General features: G+C 57.0%; 2 protein-coding genes and 1 long non-coding RNA gene across 8 annotated transcripts in view; 1 reads left to right on the top strand and 2 right to left on the bottom strand.

Moving 5' to 3' along the window:
• UNK (unk zinc finger) overlaps positions 1 to 8111 on the bottom strand; it is a 43505-nt gene extending 35394 nt beyond the window's left edge. For all 6 annotated transcript variants that reach the window (XM_075440659.1, XM_075440662.1, XM_075440664.1 and 3 more), the window contains exon 1: positions 7912 to 8111. In XM_075440659.1, the coding sequence (XP_075296774.1) occupies positions 7912 to 8009 (98 nt within the window). In that variant the 5' untranslated portion in view covers positions 8010 to 8111. The remainder of the gene's footprint in view (positions 1 to 7911) is intronic.
• A 3440-nt stretch (positions 8112 to 11551) lies between these two features.
• Positions 11552 to 13264, top strand: LOC104337265 (histone H3.3A). The gene is made up of 4 exons (XM_075440666.1): positions 11552 to 11665; positions 12085 to 12226; positions 12309 to 12462; positions 12560 to 13264. The coding sequence occupies exons 2-4, from the start codon at positions 12099 to 12101 to the stop codon at positions 12686 to 12688; spliced, it is 411 nt and encodes a 136-aa protein (XP_075296781.1). The 5' UTR covers positions 11552 to 11665; positions 12085 to 12098; the 3' UTR covers positions 12689 to 13264.
• Positions 13265 to 18409: 5145 nt separating this feature from the next.
• On the bottom strand, positions 18410 to 19614 carry LOC142363869 (uncharacterized). The gene is made up of 3 exons (XR_012766013.1): positions 19552 to 19614; positions 18593 to 18651; positions 18410 to 18486 (listed from the first exon to the last, which is right to left on the bottom strand). It is a non-coding gene; the product is annotated as an uncharacterized LOC142363869 (long non-coding RNA).
• Positions 19615 to 19926: the final 312 nt, after the last annotated feature.

The following is a 19926-nucleotide window of genomic DNA, read 5'->3' as shown; positions in this document are numbered from 1 at the left end:
AGCAGACAAACCCCGGGCTATACCACAGCTTCCCGTCTTCCATTTTGACTAGTTAATACACGAGTAAGTCTGGTGGCACTCTCAAGACACTTTAAATGTGCAAACTTTTTTCTGTTGTTGCTGTAAAGGGTGGGTGTCAGGAGGATGGGGCCAAGCTCTTTCCAGTGGTGCCCAGCGACAGGACAAGGGGCAACGGGCACAAACTGAAGCAGAGGAAGTTCCAGCTGAACATGAGGAGGAACTTCTTCCCTCTGAGGGTGACGGAGCCCTGGCCCAGGCTGCCCAGGGAGGCTGTGGAGTCTCCTTCTCTGGAGATATTCAAGACCCACCTGGACAAGGTCCTGTGCAGCCAGCTCTGGGTGACCCTGCTTCGGCAGGGGGTTGGACTGGGTCACCCACAGAGGTCCCTTCCAATCTCTACCATTCTGTGATTCTGTGATTCAAGCATTTTCTGGTTTTATTTCTGCTATGATGGTAATATTCAAGCACTATTAATCAAAGCTCACAGTCTATTGAAAATTAGAGAAAAGTCACCTGTGAGCATATGGGGTGTGGACTGACAGCTTTTTGAACTGTGGTGACATGCTGAATATGAAGGCTAACAAGTAAAACAATATTGAATTTAAGTAATTCAGATTTTAGCAGATATTCATCAGGCATAGTTTCAAGAAGCTATTTCCCTTTCCATATGTGCACGACTGCTTATTAACGTAAAGAAAGTCTAGGCATACGATGATAAACAGCAATCCAACCTTAATTTCTTAATTGTAATTAACAGTGCCATCTTTCTTAATAAGCCAGTATGCTCTACCAAAATATATTTGCAATTTTTGACCAAAAGATAACTAGGGATGGCCTAAGATTTTTCTTGTCTGACCACAATCTCTGCATAAGTTCCTCTTCTGACACTGTTACAACAACTTATTCAATTAAATGTCTCTGACTTTTAATAAGAAGTAAGAATCAGGCCAGTATCAAGCATTTCAGTGAGCTAGCACTTTTATTGCCATCATTGCACCTTAGAACTTAAAATTGAAATATTTCAAAGAAAACCTAGAACTTTTCTTGTAACAATAACTTCCTAAACCTGAATGAACATTACAGCAGGGCAAGGGTGTACAAGTCGGAAGACAGCCTGCAACAAAGCTAAAAAGAGAAGAAATTGTTGGTATTCATTTTAAGGGAACATTCACTCCAACTGATATTTCAAATGTCAAACTGGTATTAACTGCATCAAGCACTGGTCAAAATACACAAGACGGAGATTGCTGAGAAAATTATCGCAAGCATCTAAATTGGCTGTCATCACTAGGTGGAGCTTGAGCAAGCACAAGCCTTTAGCATCTCCCTACGTACCCTTCTGGTGCAGCTTTGTATTTCTGATTGCCCTGATACAAAAGGCAAACTATCTCTCAATAAAGTAGAGAGAAAAGGTAGCTGAGAAATCGCACTCGCTCTGCAGCCTGCTGGCACGTGACCATTCACTAATTTAGGGCACACGGGGAATCGCTGGCTGGCTCCGTGCATGCTCAGCGCAGAGCTTTCAGCAACAACTTTGCACCCGACTGGCAAGTCCTGGGCTGAACGTCACAAGAAGTTTAGAGAGTATAGAAAGGCTTTATAAGATAGAAACCTCTGTGATTGTCTCCCTCTTGTAGTCCACGCTTTCACCAAAATCTAGTTTAAGGTGTTTTTAAGGAGGAAACTAACTGACACAATATTAAAAAACCAATGCCAATCAGACAAAAAAAAAAAACAAACAAAAAAAACTCCCTAGAAACATTTTATGATGTAGGTGATTCCATCAGGCAACAGGACGGAACAGGTAACTTCTCACCATCTCTTTCAGCCCTGTCTCTTCTGCTTTTAAAAAGATTTACGAAGTTTTTAAAAAGCAAAAATTAACAGAAGGAACAAAACACCACCTCGGTGTCCTCTGAAGATGAACACAGCTCTTAGGGTCCTGCCCAGCAGGTTCTCAGGCTCGACCCAGCAATTTAAGACATTATTCCTCCAGCTCGTTATTTCGCTCCTCTCTCAGAAATTACAGCTCCTTGTAACAGGGCTAACAGAAGGGAACGTGTGCCCGCTCTCGGGCTGCCCCAGCGCACAGCCTGGTATATTAAGGCAGCCTACCAGTGACAGCCAGCTCACGCTAACAGGCTACGCCATCAGCGTGGTGACGTGATGCACAGACACATTCCCTCCTGCCTGGCTGGGGCATGGGCAGCAACGTCCAGCAAACAGCTCGGCAGAAACGTGGTACTGCACGGATGATCCCGTGGACGCTGGTCAGACCCTCTGTAACAAGAAGGCTGCACGTTTCAGCCGCTCACAGAAGTTAGAAAAATCTTATTCTGGTGGAAAGAACAGATCTAGGGAAAATAAAATACCAAATTCCAATGGAATAAATAAATAAAGCCACACAATATAAAAAATATTAGACAAAAACTACAAAATGACAAAAACCGATACAATGGGAAAGAAACTCTAACTCTGAGGTTTTCTACAAGAATTAGTAATTTTGTCTCCCTTGCCACACAAAATTATTCTATATGCTAACGTAAACAACGTATTAACATAGTCCTTTATTTTAAAATTAAAAAAAAAAAGAGAACCATTTTCCAAGTTGGAACAATTTTGCATGAGTGAATGTGTGTCCTCTTTCAGAGAGTTTTGGATTTTTGAAATACCAAGCCTAGCTAGACCAAAACTAATCCCGAAAATGTCAAAACAGTACCTGAAGCTTTTCACTCTGCAAAACATTTGTATGCCACCTATGGAGCAGGTATCCGTGTGGGAATTCCCTGTCACTTTTGATATGCAAAAGTACTCATTTATTAAGTGTAAACGTAGCAAGCAAACCACAGCTCCAGCCCAGAGCTGCCCCACACCGAGCCGGGACAGCTGGGCCCCCTGACCCACCACGCCGCCCACCAGCCCATCTCCCAAGCCGCAGGCTTTTGCCACTCAGCCTGGGAAGGGACACAAAACCCGGTGTGTTATTTTTCAGAGTACGTATTCGGCAGTAAGCACACACCGTGAATGCAGCCCTTCCTGTTCACACTCCAGTACTTTACATTTCCAGCTTCCTTTAACTATTCACACTTCCTAATGGCAGTTTTCGGTGGGCTTGTATTCGGCAAAGTTCACGCAGACTTCAAAAACAGCAATTATAACCAGGTTATACTTCCCCGATAAGCTGACATTTACAGGTAACGATGTAGTAGACCGCTGGTAAGTCCCTGGTTTAGAAGTACTGACTTCTGTGCTTTCCTAACTGTCTCCAAGGGTATCACCAAATCTGAAAGCTAAAAACGCATACGGTTTTGTTGTTGTTGTTTTCTGGGTTGTTTGTGGGGGGTTTTGTTTGGTTGGGTGTTTTTTTTTGTTTTGTTTTGGTTTTTTTTGTTTAAACAACAGAGCTAGTTTCTATTTTTGTGTAAGCCCACATCAGCTTATTGATTTAAGGATAGTCACCAGTAAAAGTAAAGCAGAATTAGGGCAATGGTTTGTTATTTTAAGAGTTCTGATGGTTTAAAAAGAACACAAAACGTTTCTAAACACAATTTCAAAGGCCTAAACACATTTGCTAGGTTGTGAAGACTGCCCAATTCAAGCACATCAAAAGTATAATCTAACAAACTAGGCAGACGAACACTGAGGGTGCTAGAAGAGCAAGCCACTTACAAAAAAGGCACCGGCTCTGGCAATGTGTTAGCTCCCCACCTGGTCGCTGGTTTTCTCTCCACAGCCAGCCAGCCTGCACATCCGAGATCAGACACGCTGTGCGCGCCCTGCCAGCGATAAGACACTGCCCACTGATAAGCAGATAAGGATTACTCTCTGCTACTACAAATGCTCTGAAGTGCTTTTTTGCATGCTGTTGGTTTTGACTAAGAATTTAAACATAAGATTTTGAGATAAATAAGACTGTATGTCCGAGTTCTTCATTGAAATCCTATGATCTTGCTATTCTTATTTCTTCTTCACTCCTATTTTCATCGCTGTCCTAATCAGACTTCCTATTTAAGGCTGAGAAACCACCAGACAAGGCACTACTCAAAAACGTCTTTGATTTGAGCTGTAACTAAAGCACTGCAACAACCTGATCTTCATCCTCACTTAAAATGTCCTTCACTCAAGCGCGCCGGTCCTTCTGCCTCTGAACAGCTGGCGTGGAAATGGTCGCATGATAAAGCCAGGGCGAGCGCAAGCCAGCGGTCGCTAACACGACAGCACGACCAACCGCATGGATGCGGTTCTAGCACTGCTTCCAGCGTACTAATCCGTCAGGAATTTCCCACAATTCCTCCCCTCGTGCAAGAGGAAAGACACGGGTTTTTTTGTCTTTTACGCTGCAAAGCTTATCTCGCTGTAGTACCAAGGAGGACAGGACACGTGTCCAGGCATGCCGGTCCAGAACTCAAGCGAGGGGACAGCCTGCGGGGACATGGAAACCTGAAGTTTATTCACAGGATGGCTGCTCAGCTTTACGATGGGCACAAAAGAGAATTCTCTCGAGTAGTGACAATCTGGGTTATGCCCAACAAATCTGTCTCCCACGGAGTTTATCACCTAAATCAGAATATTTTCAACACTGCTTTTGAGCACGTGTATTTTGAATGGAATAGAATGAAGGCACTCTTCATTTTTTTTATTTAATGGGTTAATTTATCTTCACCCGAACGTTTGCTTTCCTGCAGAGTTGTTAAACTCTGGACGAGTTTCAGGTGAGTGCACAGCGAACAAAGCACTGCTCCACTTTCACTTACCTAAACTGTGCCAGATAAAGCAGTGGATACAATCTTTGCAATTCACCATTAAAGAGTCCAGTCTGACCAAAAAACCAATGAAGACTGCAGCAGCCAAATGGGTAGACTGCACCAAAACAAAATTACAGTGTGATACTCAGCATCTCCAAGTGACTGATCGCTTGCTTTCAGTTTCTTTGAACTCGGCCTCTATCCACGCTTGTAGATAACACATTAAAGACAGAGACAGACACACACAAAAATAACCGCGCCAGCTAGAGCGACGGAACGGTGCAAAGTCAGTACTTCGCTGAGGTTTGGCAGAGCGTACGCAAACCAAACCCACTTCCCACCACGCGCAGCCAGCTAAGCCCCGCCGAGCACATCGCCCGAGGCAGACACACCGCACCAGCCCGTGGGTGCTCTGAAGCGAGCCCACCTCAGCCCTGCGTCCCGAGGAATCCCCAACCGCATCTGCCATGGGATGGCGAGGAATAGCCCCGCGCAGAAACCTCTAATCCAGCAACCCAGAGAGAAGACACCAGCAGTTGTTGAGTATTTCGTTACTCACTTGACTTCCACAAACGGAATACCAGGTCCTCAGGCGAGAAACACGCCGTTCGTAATTAAACAGTCAAGTTTGCTGTACACCAGAGTGACCTGTTCTCCAGGAGCATCTACCTGCTTGCTACAGCTGCTACCAAGGACACAATCAGAGAGGTTTATTGGGCTCCTCATCCGCTAGCACACAGTGCCACAGGGGTGAGACAGCATCAATAATACTTTTTTCTTTTTTTCCAGGTTTTCTTTTGCTGTACATCTAGAACAAAAGGCTTCCTGACAGGATCTAGAACTGCAGCTCAAAGTAGCTAAAAAACTCCTGCAAATACCACCAAGAGTTTAGAAATCGACATTCATACAGAAACTGGAACATTTCCTAACAAATACAACCAAAACTTTCCGAGCCAGAGATCCCCAGCAGCAGATTGTCTGTCCCCAGGGAACAGCAAAGTATGCAGATAATTAAGCTTACTCGAGTCTACAACTTGTAACCTTCATGTCATTTTATGGAAACAAACTATATTTAAGGGGAAAAAAAAAAAAAAGGAAGAAAATATTTACATTTTGACAACATACAACTTGTTCACACGAACGACCACCAAGTGCGTTCCCATATGTTATCAGGAGGAGGTTTACAGTGCGATCTGACCTAGCATACAAATCCAAGACTTCCAAAGTATGGCTCACAGCCCGCCGCCAGCGCTCTGCAGCCCCCAAACCCATCCCTCACTTATGGTTATTCAGCTCCTCCGTTTTCCCTGAAGTATTTTTAGCATCCATTTGAAAATACACGTTTTGCCCTCTGGAAAGAAGCTAACTGCACCACCACCTTTGTTCCACACTGTCCCATTTTCCTCCTCTGACCTTTTCAGCTACCGGGTTCTGATCTTCCTTCTTTTCTTCCCATTTCTTGAACTCTTTCTTCCACTGCTTCTTTCCTAATCTTTGATAGCCTTGTTTCCATGGTCATGCTTAGCCACGTTATCACATTCCTCTACCTACCGTACTTACAATCTCTCTGCCTCATCTCCTTGCCGCCTGGGTTCTTCCCTCTCGCTTTTGACCGACTGCCTCTGTCGCTGGCGTCACCCCACCCCCAAGGGCAGGCCCTGCACCCCCTCCCACCACTCCAGCAGCAGATCCCTTCACGCCAGTTGCTCCCACAAAGCTGTCAAACCTCAACTGTAGACACCACCAGAAATAAAGTAACCTACGAGGCTGTGACTTGCCAGCTCCCTGAAGATCACAAGAGGATCTTCACAACGGGCATAAAGCCTAGCAGCCCTCATTCTGCCACAGACTCCACATTCTGCCCGGCCTGAAGGAAGGGGATGTCCAACAGCCAGGGATCCCTGCAGCAGGCACACGCGTCGCACGGATCCGTGCCTCTGCACTGCTTGTGGCTCGTTTTATTCTGTGTATCATAGCGTGAACGCAGGGAAGTCCATCACCAACTTTATGAAAACACGAACTAAAGGAATACGGACCACACTCTGAACCGGCCCTTCGCATTTTGGGTGGGGGCATCAGCACAAGCGAGAGATAGGGGTAACTGGTACAATGTTTTTTTCTGTATGTGGACAACACCCTAAAATGATAAGGGTAGACAGCTTGGCACACGTGTTTTGTTCACAAGCAACAGTCCCAAACTTGCTTTCTTTTAAGGAGGACAGGGAACACCAGCCCTATCGCCACCCGTTACACATCCATCGTCAGCCCGTCCTCGCAAAGGCACCGCTCGCTCTCACCCCGCCCCGTTATCCCTCTTGCAAAAGGGGACTGGAGCATCATCCCCGCAGCTCCCAACGCGGACAACTCATCGCAGGCCACGCTCACACAGCGCGAGCTCCAGGCGGTCGCACGCTCTCGGGATGACGCGCTGAAACGGCGTTTCCCGCCCGGGGAAGCCGCAGCCCGGCAGCGAGCCCCCACCGAGGCCCTGTCTCTGGTGATGGAGGCAACGCACGCCAAGGCCGACGCACACCGAGGGTGCTTCGCCCACGCAGGGCGAGGAAAGGCGGGAAGGGGACGAGGGCTCCGTGGGATTTTCGTGGAACGCTTCCCACGGGGGACGCTGCTCACGCGCCTGCGCAGAACATCCCCGCAGCGTGCCCGCGGACCCCTGGCCGCCACGGCCCTCACGGCCGGCATCACACCGGGGGGCTCGGGGCCAGCCAGGCAACATGGCGCCCGTCCCCTCACGCCGCCCCGGGACCCCTCGGGGGCTGCAGGGCCCGCGTGGAGCCCGCCGCGTGCCGCCTCCACGTCTGAGGCGACGCCCGCGGGGGGACCCCCGGGCCAGGGGACGGGGCAGCGGTGATGGAAGCCTGGACCCCCCCCCCCCGCCTCCCCTCCCCTCTCCGGGGGGCCGCGGCCGGCGCCAGCCGCGGGGGGCGGAGGAGCCGCTCGGCCCCCGCCCCGCCCCTCCCCCCCCGCGGGCGGGACCCGCCGGTCCGCGCCGGCTGGGGCCGGTTCCAGCCGGTGCCGCGCGGGCGGGCGGCGGGTCTCCGTGCGCGCGTGCCGCACGCTGCCCGCTGACGTCAGGCGCGTGTTGGCGCGCGGGCGGGCGGGCGGCGGGGAAGCTCTCGCTACGTACGTGTAGTGCTGCGGCTTCTCGGGCTGCGCCTGCAGCGCGCTGGCGGCGTTCGCCGGCCCGGCCGCGGCGGGGCCGCTCGCCACCGGGCCCTTGGACATGCCTCCCGCCTTCCGCTCCCGCCGCCGCGGCCGCCGCCGAGGAGACCTTTATTATTCACTCTGCGCGGTCCGCACGGAGGGCGCCGCGCGCAGGCGCCGCCGCCGCCATTGCCGCCCCGGTGCGCGGGGCGGAGTGGGACTTGTAGTCCCGCCGCGCGCGCGCGCCCCGCCAACCCGGGACGCGGCGGGCGGCGGCTTCCGGCCGGCGGGACTACAACTCCCAGAGGCGCCCCGCGGCGGCGCGGCACCGCACTTCCGGGGGCGACGGGACCTGTAGGCCATGGGGCGGGGCGGCGCGCCAGGGCGCCCCCCGGCGGCGGGGCGGGATCGCGCCCGCTGCGAGTCCCCATCGCCGGGGCCGGCCCCGAGGAAGGGCCCGAGGCCGGGGACAGCACCGAGCCCCGGGGACGGCGCGGCCCGTCCAGCCCAGCCCCTCCGCCAGGCAGGGAAGGGTGTGGGGGAGGCCTTGGCCGCGAGGCCTGTGAGAGGACGGGGAGTTATTTGTGGCGGGCGGCCTCACTTCCTTCCTTCCTTCCCCCCCTTCCCTCCAGTCCTGGACGTGGGAGCACGGCGTCCCGGCCAAAGGGTTATTTTGGTGTTGGCACCTCTCATCGCTCCACGGCCTTCCCCACCCACGGGACAACGCCGTCCAGGAAGCGCCTGGGAATAGCACTGCCGTCCCGAGGAGGAGGAGGAGGAAGGCCCAGCGAGCCGCATGGAGACCCTACCTAGGTGCCACCCTAGGCCCCTCGATGCTGGGTCAGCAGGGGACTGCATGTCCTCCCCCTGGAGATTCCCCCCCCCACCACAGCCGTGCCCAAGGACGCGGCTGAGTTCCCGTGTGAAGAGCTTCCTCCGCCAATTAACTCCTCTCCCGGGGGAGGAAATGATAACGAGCTTCTTTTAATGGGACTTTGCTCTCTTGGGCTCCGCACGGAGCCGCTTCCCCGGCCGGGATCCTCCAGCTGTGTGGCAGAGGGCAGCCAGGACTGGCGGGGCAAACGCCGGTGGGAGCTCTGCCAGCACGCGCGGGGTGAGCAACGTTAATCATCAGCTCTCGGGCCCGGTCCGCGGGCTGCCCCTGCGGCTGGGTTTTTTTTGGGGGGGAAATAACTTTTAAAATTCTCATTGACGCTGATTCGGCGCCTGCTGCGGGCAGGCTTTCACTGGGGTAATGGAATCGCTTATTCCTCTGCGTTTGGAGAAGGACTTCATTGGATATCGACACCTCCTTATTGACCTAACGACCCTCCGCGGGAGGCTGGAGAACTGTAATTATGCAGCTCCTGGTCACGTCGGACAACTTCTCAGAAGTCAGTAGGTGCGGAGGTATTTCAGTGAACGTCTACACCTACACACCTACGTACCCAGCATAAAATCACCGTCACCGAGGAACCTGCAGACAAAACCCTCCGCCTGGCGACGGATCACACTGCAAACGCCGTCAACGCGCACAGGGATTCGGAAACCACGGACTCGAAGTCTTGTTTGGAGACGTTTCATTGGCAGTCTGGTACCAACAGCGTTTCCCCTTCCAGTTCTCTTTTGTTTCGCAGTTGGGACAACTCACCGCAGGCTCCGCCACGCGGCACAGCGACGTTCGGGACGCACCAGGGCCACGTGCCCAGGGCGCCTTTTACTTCCATCTCGCGCGGGCCCTCGTCAACGCGCGCTCGTTTGCTCTCTCCAGCTTCGGCAGCCACGCCTTTCCCTCGGCCTGCTTCACCTGGGGATGCGCAGCCCTGCTCCGGTCTTAAAGAGAACAAAAAATCCAAACTATTTCTTAAAATTGGAAGAGTGAGCAGCCATCGCTGCGAAGAGGTGGGGAAGGAAGAGTCCACGGGGCCGCTCAGCTCCCGGTACCACAGCGGGGCACCGGGCTCCCGGCGTTCCTGGCAGTGGAGCGCACCCTCACAACTCCCGGACTCAAAGCACTGTCACCAGAACGCGTCGCTAGATTTCTTCTTCCTAAGCGTGAACGGCTCAGATGAAAGGGGAATTTCTTTACTTCCGATTTTCCAGAAGACGCAAACGGGTGTTTACCTGCACCTCCCAGGTCGTTCCACTACACGCAGCTTCTTGCCTCTGATAAATAATTAACATTTTCCTTTGCAACAGAGAAAATTAACCCGAAAATGAGGACCAGAGGCAGGGAGGTCCGCAGGAGCTGGCGTCCCCCCAGCAGCCCCGGCACACGCGACGGCCCTGTCGCACCACATTGCTCTGCGTGACCTCCCCGGCCCCACGCTCGCTCCGTCCCGGCAATCCCGGCTCTGCCTGGCGTCGGCCTGAGACGCTGACACGCTCGGGGAGGACGCGGAACCTCGCGCAAAGCCTGCGCGATGGCGGCTGCGCTCCCGTTTGCGCAGCTCACAGAGACCGGCGGGTTGAGCAGGCGTCTTGTGTGGTGGGGCAGCTGGGACCCGCTCCTCCCCACCCAGGTACCCTTCCCACGGGGACGCGGACCCGTCTCCGCTCCCGGCAGTCGCCACAGATACAACAAAATAGTCCCCTCCGGCCAGGTGCGGCTCTTAAGGCAGCGATCTCCCCCCATGAAAGGGTCACTTGGTGTTTTTCTTCCCAGGTGACGCCACCGGGGAACATGGATTCTGGCTTTCTACTGGTGAAACCTGGGGGTCGGCCCCAGCGTGGGAGCTGGAAGGGTCTGGGGGTGCAGCGGGGCGCGGCCCCAGCCCCCCAGGCCAGCTCCCGGGGCAGGCACTCGGCGTCCCCCCGGCTTTGGGGGGGGTGGGGGTGTCACAGACCCGGAGCCACGTCCCGCGCCGGGCGCTGCCGAGCGGTGACCCCGGGGCCTGCTCCCGCAGGGGACCTGGGGGCTTCGCTCGTCCCCGGGCCGTGGGGGGGGGGGGGGGAGGGCAACGGGACGCTGCCCCCATCCCCCCCCCAGCGATCCGCCCCCCACCGCACCGCACGGCTCCCGCGCCTCGCCCGAGGGCCGCCGCTCCCCGCGGCTCCCGGGGGAGGCGGAGGCCGGTGGGGGGGAGTGGGGGGGGTGTCCCGCCGGCCCCCCCCCCTCCCCGGGCGGCCCCGTGGCCTGGCCCGGCCCTCACCGCTCGCAGCCCCCCGCACCACCCGCCCCGGGAAAGGCGCTTCCTGGCGGGGGCGGGCCGGGAGGCGGCGGGGGCCGCGGGGGCCGGGCGGGGGGTGCCCGGGGGGAGCCCGCCGCCCCGCCGCGCCCCGCCGCCGCTCGCCCCGCTCCTATTGACTTCCCATTGTGGAGCTTTGCAACAAAGAGTAGGATCCAAACCCTGTCCCGTTTCGTCCAATCAGAGAGCAGAGCGTCAGCCCGCCGCCGATTGGCCCCTTCTCGGCTCACAGTACCCAATCGGGCGCCTACTTTAACAACCAATCAGCGGCCGGTCCCGCGCCCAATCAGCGCCGAGGAACCGGAGCACGGCCTTTGTGTGTTGTGACGCCACGGCGCCGGCGGAGGTCCCGGCCAATGGTAGGGCGCGCTGCTTCCAGGCATTGTGAGGTCACCGCGCCGCGTGCCGCCCCCGCTGTAAAAGACGCGTCCCCGCGGTGGGGAGGGCGCAGTGAGGGGGTGGCTGGGTGCCTGGCGCGTTGCGGCGGGAGCAGCGCAGGCTTCAGCGCGCAGCGCTACCGGTCACCGGTGCTTCCTCCTTCTCCGAGCGGTGAGTGGCGGGCGGTGGGCGGGGCCCGCGGCGGAGCGGAGCGGTGGCGGCTGGGGGTCCTCGTCGGGGCTGGCGGCCCGGCCGGGCCGTGCCTACGTGCACCGAGTCACGGCCGGTTCCCATCCCCCTCCCCCCCCCCCCGCGGGACGGCCCGGGAGGAAGAGGGAGGCGGCGTGACTCAGTCCGCTTCCCCCGGGGAGGGGAGCGGCCGGGCCGCGACGCGAAGCGGGGGCGGAGGGGGGAGAACCGTGACTCCTCCTCCTCCTCCCGGGGGAGGCCCCGCTGGCCGCCTGCCCGCTGAGGCGGCGGGGGAGGGGGGGCGCCGACATCTGCTGCTGCTGGAGGGGTGGGGGGGGGGGAAGCGGATGGGCCAGGCCGGGGCGAGCCGGGCCCCGCGTCACGCCTGCCTGTCCCCGCAGGTAAGTGAGGCGAGATGGCCCGTACGAAGCAGACTGCCCGCAAGTCCACCGGGGGGAAGGCCCCGCGCAAGCAGCTCGCCACTAAGGCGGCCCGGAAAAGCGCTCCCTCTACCGGCGGCGTTAAGAAGCCCCACCGCTACAGGTAAGGCCCCCGGCCCGGCCCCGCGCTGCCTCTGCCAGGCCCCGGCTCACCCGCCCCCTCCCCTCCCTCTCCCCCCTCCTAGGCCCGGCACCGTCGCCCTCCGTGAGATCCGGCGCTACCAGAAGTCCACGGAGCTGCTGATCCGCAAGCTGCCCTTCCAGCGGCTCGTCAGGGAAATCGCCCAGGACTTCAAAACGGATTTGAGGTTCCAGAGTGCAGCCATCGGTGCGCTGCAGGTATTTGCTAGTGGCCTGTCGGGCCTCAGTGCTCGTGGCGCTCGGCCTGCTTTGCTGGGGTTTGCTAACAGCGTTTCTTGTTCTGCTCTTGAAACAGGAGGCCAGCGAAGCGTATCTGGTGGGTCTGTTTGAAGACACAAACCTGTGCGCCATCCATGCCAAGAGAGTCACCATCATGCCCAAAGACATCCAGTTGGCTCGCAGGATACGGGGGGAGAGGGCTTAAGTGAAGGCTGTTTTTATGGTGTTTTGTAGTAATTTCTGTAAAATACTTTGGTTTAATTTGTGACTTTTTTTGTAAGAAATTGTTTATAATATGTTGCATTTGTACTTAAGTCATTCCATCTTTCACTCAGGATGAATGCTAAAAGTGACTGTTCACATAAACCTCAGTGATGTGAGCCGCGGTGCTCAGGAGTGACAAGTTGCTAATATGCAGAAGGGATGGGTGATCTTTCTTGCTTCTCATGCATGTTTCTGTATGTTAATGACTTGTTGGGTAGCTAAACTTGTAAGGTACTAGAATTGATATAAATGTGTACAGGGTCCTTTTGCAATAAAACTGGTTATGACTTGATCCAAGTGTTTAACAATTGGGGCTGTTAGTCTGACCATACATCACTGTGATCAAATGTGGACTTTTTCAGAGGGTGAAACTACAAGTCTTAACCACAGTGTAACTTACAGTTTCCTAAAAAAAAAACGTAAACCTGGCAGCTATAGAATACACTATGTGCATTTATAATAGCTATTTTATATATTGTAGTGTCAACATTTTTAAATTAAATGTTTTACATTCACATGCGAGGAGTCTTTGTCATTTGGTTTGTATGGGCTTGAAGCAGCTTTCCCCTCCTGGCCGCAGCTGGTGCCGGTAAGGCTGGGGTGCTGCTGCTGCAGCTGCATTTTTGTCTGTCAGCAGAGAGGGGAGCTTGCCCTGGCCCCCTCGGAGGGGTTTGGAGGCTCTTCCGTAGCTGGAGCTGCAGGGCAGGGGAGGAAGAGCTGCCTTTTGGGGAGGCTTTGGTGTTTTTTTTATAAAGCTCAGCTGCTTACCAGTGTCAGCTGCTCAGGCACAGCTCTGGAACTAAGCTGTTTGTTTTTTTCCTCCTCCTTTCCAGTAGGTGCAGGGGAAGCTGGTTCTGGTGGTGGGACAGGTCTGCCCACGGTGCCACCAGCAGCTTGGTCCCCGAGCAGCGTCCCAAGGCTGAGGTGTGGGGTGTCCGGCTGCGGGCTGGGAGTTTCTGTGGGATCTGGGCGCGTGGCTGAGTCCCAGTTACCGACAGCAGCCAGGGTGCTGCACAAGTGGAAAAGCCACTGCTCCAACTGGAGAGCAGAGCCCCGGGGCTGCGAAGCGAGCGGGACTGGGCGCTCAGTAAGACGCTCATCTCCCATGGAAGCTTTTTCCGGTGAGATGGGATTACGCCCAGGCCTTCACTTGGGCACAGCGCTCTGGCCTCGGCCAGGACAGGTCTGGTGTTCCCAGCAGTGCCTCTGGGAACAGCCACGCCGTGTGAGGCTGGGCTAGAGGAAAGCTGCTCTGACTACACCTGCAACACAGGTAATTAACATTTAAATTGAACTGCGAGGCCAGTTCTCAGCTCTTACAGAACAGGCTGCGCGAGTAAGGCTGGAGTTGGCAGAGAGAAACAGCGCAGGGAAGCAGTTTAGCGAGCTCACCTCGATTTATTTCAGTGAAGCTAAAAGAGCCGTGGCAGACGGGGCGTTGCAGGAGGCAGAGCAGCGATGGTTTGCACCAGGCACAGGCGGCACGTCACCACGTCACCACGGCTGGCTGTGTGCTTGCTTGAAGACCGGACACGGTTACAGCGCTTCCTTCCACAGCAACGGCCGGAAAACCCTCCTGACCCCCGCTCCCGGGGCCCGCGTCACCCGGGGGGCTGCCAGGCTGGGCCACGCGCCCGGGGCTGGAGCCGGGGCTCTCCCTCATCAGACAAACCACTCCGTGTGCTTAAACCCTGCAGCTGGAGGAACAGTGCTCCTTACCACGCGCTTACTCACAGCTTCCTCGGCGCCCTGTCCTACGCCGCTCCGACACGCAGCCCCTGGGTAACGCCATTAGCTCATCTGCCGCGGAGCTGCTACAAACGTGGTCTGCAACCATCCCAGGTCAGGCTTTAAACACGTATTTTCCTCACTGCTAAGCCTGTGGGGAAAAAGATTTCCTCACATCGACGTTGTAAACTTCATTGCTAAATGAAAGGCTTGGATCAAAGTTAAGCAGCGTCTCAAGCTTCAGTTGACGCCACGAGATCTCGGGTAGCTGGGCCGGGGAGGTCTGTCCTGGGGGGTACAGCCTGGTGAGGGGACAGCAGGCAGGGATGTTCCCACAAGGAGCGGGGACCTTGGTCCTCCATGGCCCAGGAGCCGCGTAAGTTGGGACAAACCCTGCAGCTTCCGTTCAGGCAGGTTAAAAATAAGAATTTTGAGTGATGGGATTTATGAATGCTCGATTTGGTGCTAAACTGCAGTAGCAGGCTGGGCTCCTGCAGGAAAAGTATGTTTTAAAATAACATCCCTCGAAAACAGTATTTCCTCCAAGTTCTTGGTGGAAACAATGCACCATCTGGGCATGCCTAGAAACTGTTCCTTAAAATAAAATCATTGTCTAGCAGTTCTTAAAAAAACCCCCACCAAAACCCACCACCAACACAAAAACCAAACCCACCAGAAAACTCTTATCAGATTATCTATTCATTTTAGTAACCTCAACCGAAAGAAACAAAGTTGGATCTTGCATGTGGTGGCCCAGAACAGCAATTCTTGGCGTTCCACGGTCTCGCCGTGATGACAGCCGAAGACACAAGCCGTTCCCTTCCCGATCCGCCTGACGGTTTCCTCGCGTTCGTGCTCAGAACTCGACGCGAACACCAGGCAGTCGAACGTGCTCCCGTCAGGGCTCTCCGGGGAAGCGCTAAAAATGGAAACGCGTACATTAGCCGGCAGAGCGAGCGGCTCTGAACGCCAGCCCTGGCTTGTAACCACACCAGAGACCCCGTGGCTGGGCTGGAGGGCGCTTGTTTATTTTCTAAGACCCTCCCCATCCCCCTCCCAGGGCCCCCAGGCAACACTTACACCACGCAGAAGGCGAATACATTGCTGCTGCCCACGCAGCGTCCCCCGCAGGAGATGGAGGGGTAGGGGTAGCGGCACAGGAGCTGCGCAGCGGACAGGAGGGACGTGGTGTCGGGGGCTGCAGCCCATCCTTGTCGACCCCGTTCCTGGTTTAACGTGGCCCCAGGACCCCCGAAGCCGGGCTCCCCACGCCGCGAGATCGGCAGCCTCGGGAGTCACCGGACCTTGGGTGTTGCTCGCTTACCCTGGGAGAATCCTTCTCCTGTACGAGGACTTCTGCTTCCTTCACATCAAATAAAACCTCCTGAACGGGGGATGGAAGAAGCCCCCATCATCACGGCGCCCGAGCTCTATTTTTAATAAGACACTGGCGGGAGATGATTCAAACGCAGAGGTGACGAAGCGCCCAGTGCTCTCCCACTTGGATCTTGTCACAAACCACTCCTGAAGGCTCAAGCAACAGCAACCTGAGCCCTAAAGCACCCCTGAAACCAGGCTCAGCCTCCCCACAGTTTTCCAAGTGCTTTCCTGCAGGTAGTTGTATTTTTTTTTTTTTCCTTAATGCACATTCCTAGCTTGGCTGCAGAGATGCTTTTAACAGAAAAAAACCCCACCGGGGTGGGGGGATGTCAAATACTCGTCCAGGCCAAACAAACCTGGAGCCAGCAGGAAAAAATATCCCTGGGCAGAGAGGGTACTGCCCTTTAGTTTTCCCACCAAGCCCTTCCCGGGTGCCCTCAGCCCCTCGCTCACCTGCGCTGCCGAGTGCCTCTCCAGCACGGCGGGGATGGCTGGGTCCAGCACCTCTTTGCCACCACACTGAAACAGAGCGGGAGGGAGGGAATAACCCACTGGCACGTGAAAAAAAAACCAACCCAGAAGAGACAATTCACCCCCCAGCACGGCTCTGCCCCATCGCCTCACCTTCCCAACGCCCGTCCGGCCCAGGTACCGCAGGCTGTAGAGCAGCCTGGAGAGAAAAGAGCTGGGGGGCATCAGCACGAGGACCCCGCGCATCCTCCTGCCGCTCTCTGCGGGGGAAGATGCTCGCAGCACCCCCCCCCCCTCCCCAGGCCATGGGGGCAGCTTTGGTACCAGGACCCGAGTGGGGACTGGAGACAGTGTGGGCATGGGGCTCCGCTGATGCTGGCACCCCCAGCCTGGGGGCTCCCCATGTCGCGGGCCTTACCTGCCCCCCCGAAGCCTCCGTGGGTCCCCCTCAGCCCTGTGCCGGGGGCCGTGCTGGAGCTGGAAGTGGGGCTCCTTCTCCTTCAGGACCTTCAGGACGGGCAGCAGCGGCTCGTAGACCCCCCCGTCGTGCCACCGCAGCACGTCCCCAGCCTGGAGGGAGGGGGCAAGCAGAGGGGAGGATGGGGGCAGGCAGGGGGGGGAGATGGGGGGCACACGTCCACCCACCTGCCCGCTGTAGGCGTTGCTCAGTGAGCAGCCACTGATCTCATCGAGGACATCGCCAGCCAGCACCACCTCGTCCACCTCTGCCTGGCTCTCAGGGAGCACCTCGGTGACAAAGACCTTGCCGTCCACGTACCCGGGGGCACAGCCGAGCCCTGGCTCAGCCCTGGGGACCCAGCCCGGCTGCCCCAGCTCTCCCGTACCATCAGGGATGCTTCACCGCTACACGGAGGCAGGGAAAAGCTGCCCCGTGGACAGCAGCTCTCAGCAAGGCTGAGCCGATGGGGAGCAAAGCTGCCGAGACAGCCCCGATGCTCTCAGCAGGGTATTTATCTCCCATTTTTGGAGAGGGGGTTGAGTGTCGTGGTCTCCAGATCCCGCTGGAGAGGAGGATGGAGGGCTCCTACCTGAGCACCATCCCCAGCGCTCGGCACGGGACCGTCTCATAAGTGATGCACACCTGGAAGATAGTGGCCGGTGACAGGGCCCTGGCCGTGGCCACAGGACACCAAAGGAGCGTGACCAGGGCGAGGAGGAGGATGGGGACCCTTTGCCCTGGATCATTTCTGGCACCAGTGCCAAACCAGGGCTTCTGGAGCCCAGGGAAAGGCCGGTCCCCAGTGCCCCAGGCTGGGCTGGGACCGTCAGCGGCTGCTTGTCCCAGCCATCTCCTGGGATTCAGCCATGCCCAGACACTGGAGGGACAAACGGACAGGACGGCAAAGCAGCAGGTGAGCCCTTCACTCAGCAATGAGCCCTCCTCCCTCACCCCACACGTCCCCACGCAGCTGGGGACCGCTGCCACCCCTCCCCAAACCCGCTGCCATTTGCGACAGCACTTACTGTCACCTCGCGTTAGCCAGGGGCTCGAGACACGGCCAGTTTGGCCGGGAGCTCCTGCGGTAAGAAACGCCCAAAAGCCAGTGAGATCCTGGCCTCCGCTGCCAGCACCGTGGCTCGGCGCACGCCGTGACCAGCCCCAGAGCCATCTTGAGCTTTTTGGGGGGTTCTTTTGGGTTAAAAAGGCAGAGGAAGGACGCTCTTCGTTTTAAAAAGGCATCGCTGCTGTTCTCAGTAAAGGCACCGAAATTTCACTGAGCAAAACCAAGAGCGAAACCAACTGACGCGTAACTTGTGTCAGCCCAGGGAAATGGGGATTTTTCGGCAAAAAAATCAGGGAAGGGAGCATAGGAAAACTTCATTCATCTCAGCAATTGAGGCTTGGGTGCTACTCTCGCTCGGTTTTACTCCCGGGACGGCTCCTGGTGACGGCGCAGGGGCCTGGCAGGGTCCCACCTCGGTGGCAGGGGCAGCTCCGCTCGCGCTGGTGAACCTGGGCCCGTTCAGCGCCGGCTGCGGCCGGGCGAAGAGCTGCGTGGCAACCCCCCCCCCCCCACCAAACCATTCCTACTCTTCCTCATCTGGCTGCTCAGCGAGGGCCAGGCGGCAGAGGGATGGCTCCGGGGAGAGACGCGCTCTTACCGGCAGCAGCCAGCTTTCGTCCAAGAAGCTGCAATTCTGCAAACAAAGGAGCGCCAGTGCCATCGGTCCCGGCGAGGAAGGAGCCGCGGCCCCGTGCTGGCAGCCGTGGGCCGGCCACCAGCCCGCCGATTCGTCACCGTACCTGCAGGTCCAGGGAGAAATCCATCTCTGTCACCACCAGCAGCAGCGAGAGGAAAGGCTCTGCAGAAGGATGGGACGGAGAGGCAGCGTCACCACCGGGTCCCCGGCAGCCACAGCCTCGCGGGGACACGGCAGCGGTCCGAATAAAGCCATTTTTGGCGGAACTAATGAGCCCTGAGGAGCGAGGCCCTCGGAGCATCCCAGCACCCAGGCTGCTGCTGGAGGCTCATCCTGGGCTCCCGCTGCTGCACAGCGCTGCGGCCCCGTGCCCGATTTCCCCAAATTCAGACCAAGGCTCACAGCGAAGGATGCTGACGGCGACTTTCTCCCCATTTCCCCCCCCTAAATGCAAAAAAGCAAAGCTGCCCAGGCTCTCCCACACGAGCCTCGCGATTACGCTGACGGAGATCTGCAATCTGCTCATGCACCAGCAGCGCGGGGGGGTTATCAGCCATCTAGGTACAGGTTTAACACGGAGTTATTTATCATAATCCAAAGATTCGAGGCTTTCACCCTGGCCTGCCCCCCCCAGGGAGCACGGCTGCGGCGGGAGCGGTGCAGCCTGTCAAGGCAACGCCGCCGTTCACCGCGCCGAACCCCCCCGGGACCCCTCACGCAGGACCTCAGCCCGGGCTCAGCCGCCAAGCTGGGCTGCGGGGGCCGCTCCAGCCGGCGCCTTTGGTACGAAGAAATAAGACGGAAGACACTCGAGAAGTGATTTTCCTATCCCGTGACACCAAAACCAATCTGAGACGGACTCAAACCGTGTTTAAATATTTACACCTCTTTATCCACCGCTGCAGCAGCATATTTAGATTTTACCGCTAAATTTGGCTTAGAAATAAAAATCACAGTGGACTGTTTCCCCACCGCCCTCCCGGGAGCAGCACGGTGCTGTCACGCCTGCGACGGCCGCCCCGGGACGGGTCCCATCCCGCCTCGGAGGAGCCACCCTCTTACCCCGGAGGTCTTCGCTGCCGAGGATGGAGCTCACCAGCTCGTAAAACTGCAACGCAGCCAAACGCCACCATCACGCCGCCATTTCTCCGCCCGTCGCCCACCGGTAGCGGCTCCTCACCCACGTGCTGCACCTCCAGGAGCCGGGGGGTCCACGCCAGCGCCTTCCCCTGCAGAGCCCGGCGCAGAAAGCACCGTCCGCGGCCCTGCGCCGTCCGCACGGCCCCGGCAGCTGCCCGCTTTCCCGACGCTGACGGAGAGAGGGGTCGTTCTGTTCGGGGAGAGGAGAAGCAGCACGGGGGTCGACGCTTTGGCGGCCGGTGGGAGCATCCTCCCCACACCCGGGGGTCTTTGGGATGAGCGTTTGGCGACGGACAC

This window comes from Opisthocomus hoazin, chromosome 21 (genome assembly GCF_030867145.1).
Source record: "Opisthocomus hoazin isolate bOpiHoa1 chromosome 21, bOpiHoa1.hap1, whole genome shotgun sequence".
Lineage (NCBI taxonomy): Eukaryota > Metazoa > Chordata > Aves > Opisthocomiformes > Opisthocomidae > Opisthocomus > Opisthocomus hoazin.
This window is presented reverse-complemented; position numbering and strand designations above follow the sequence as displayed.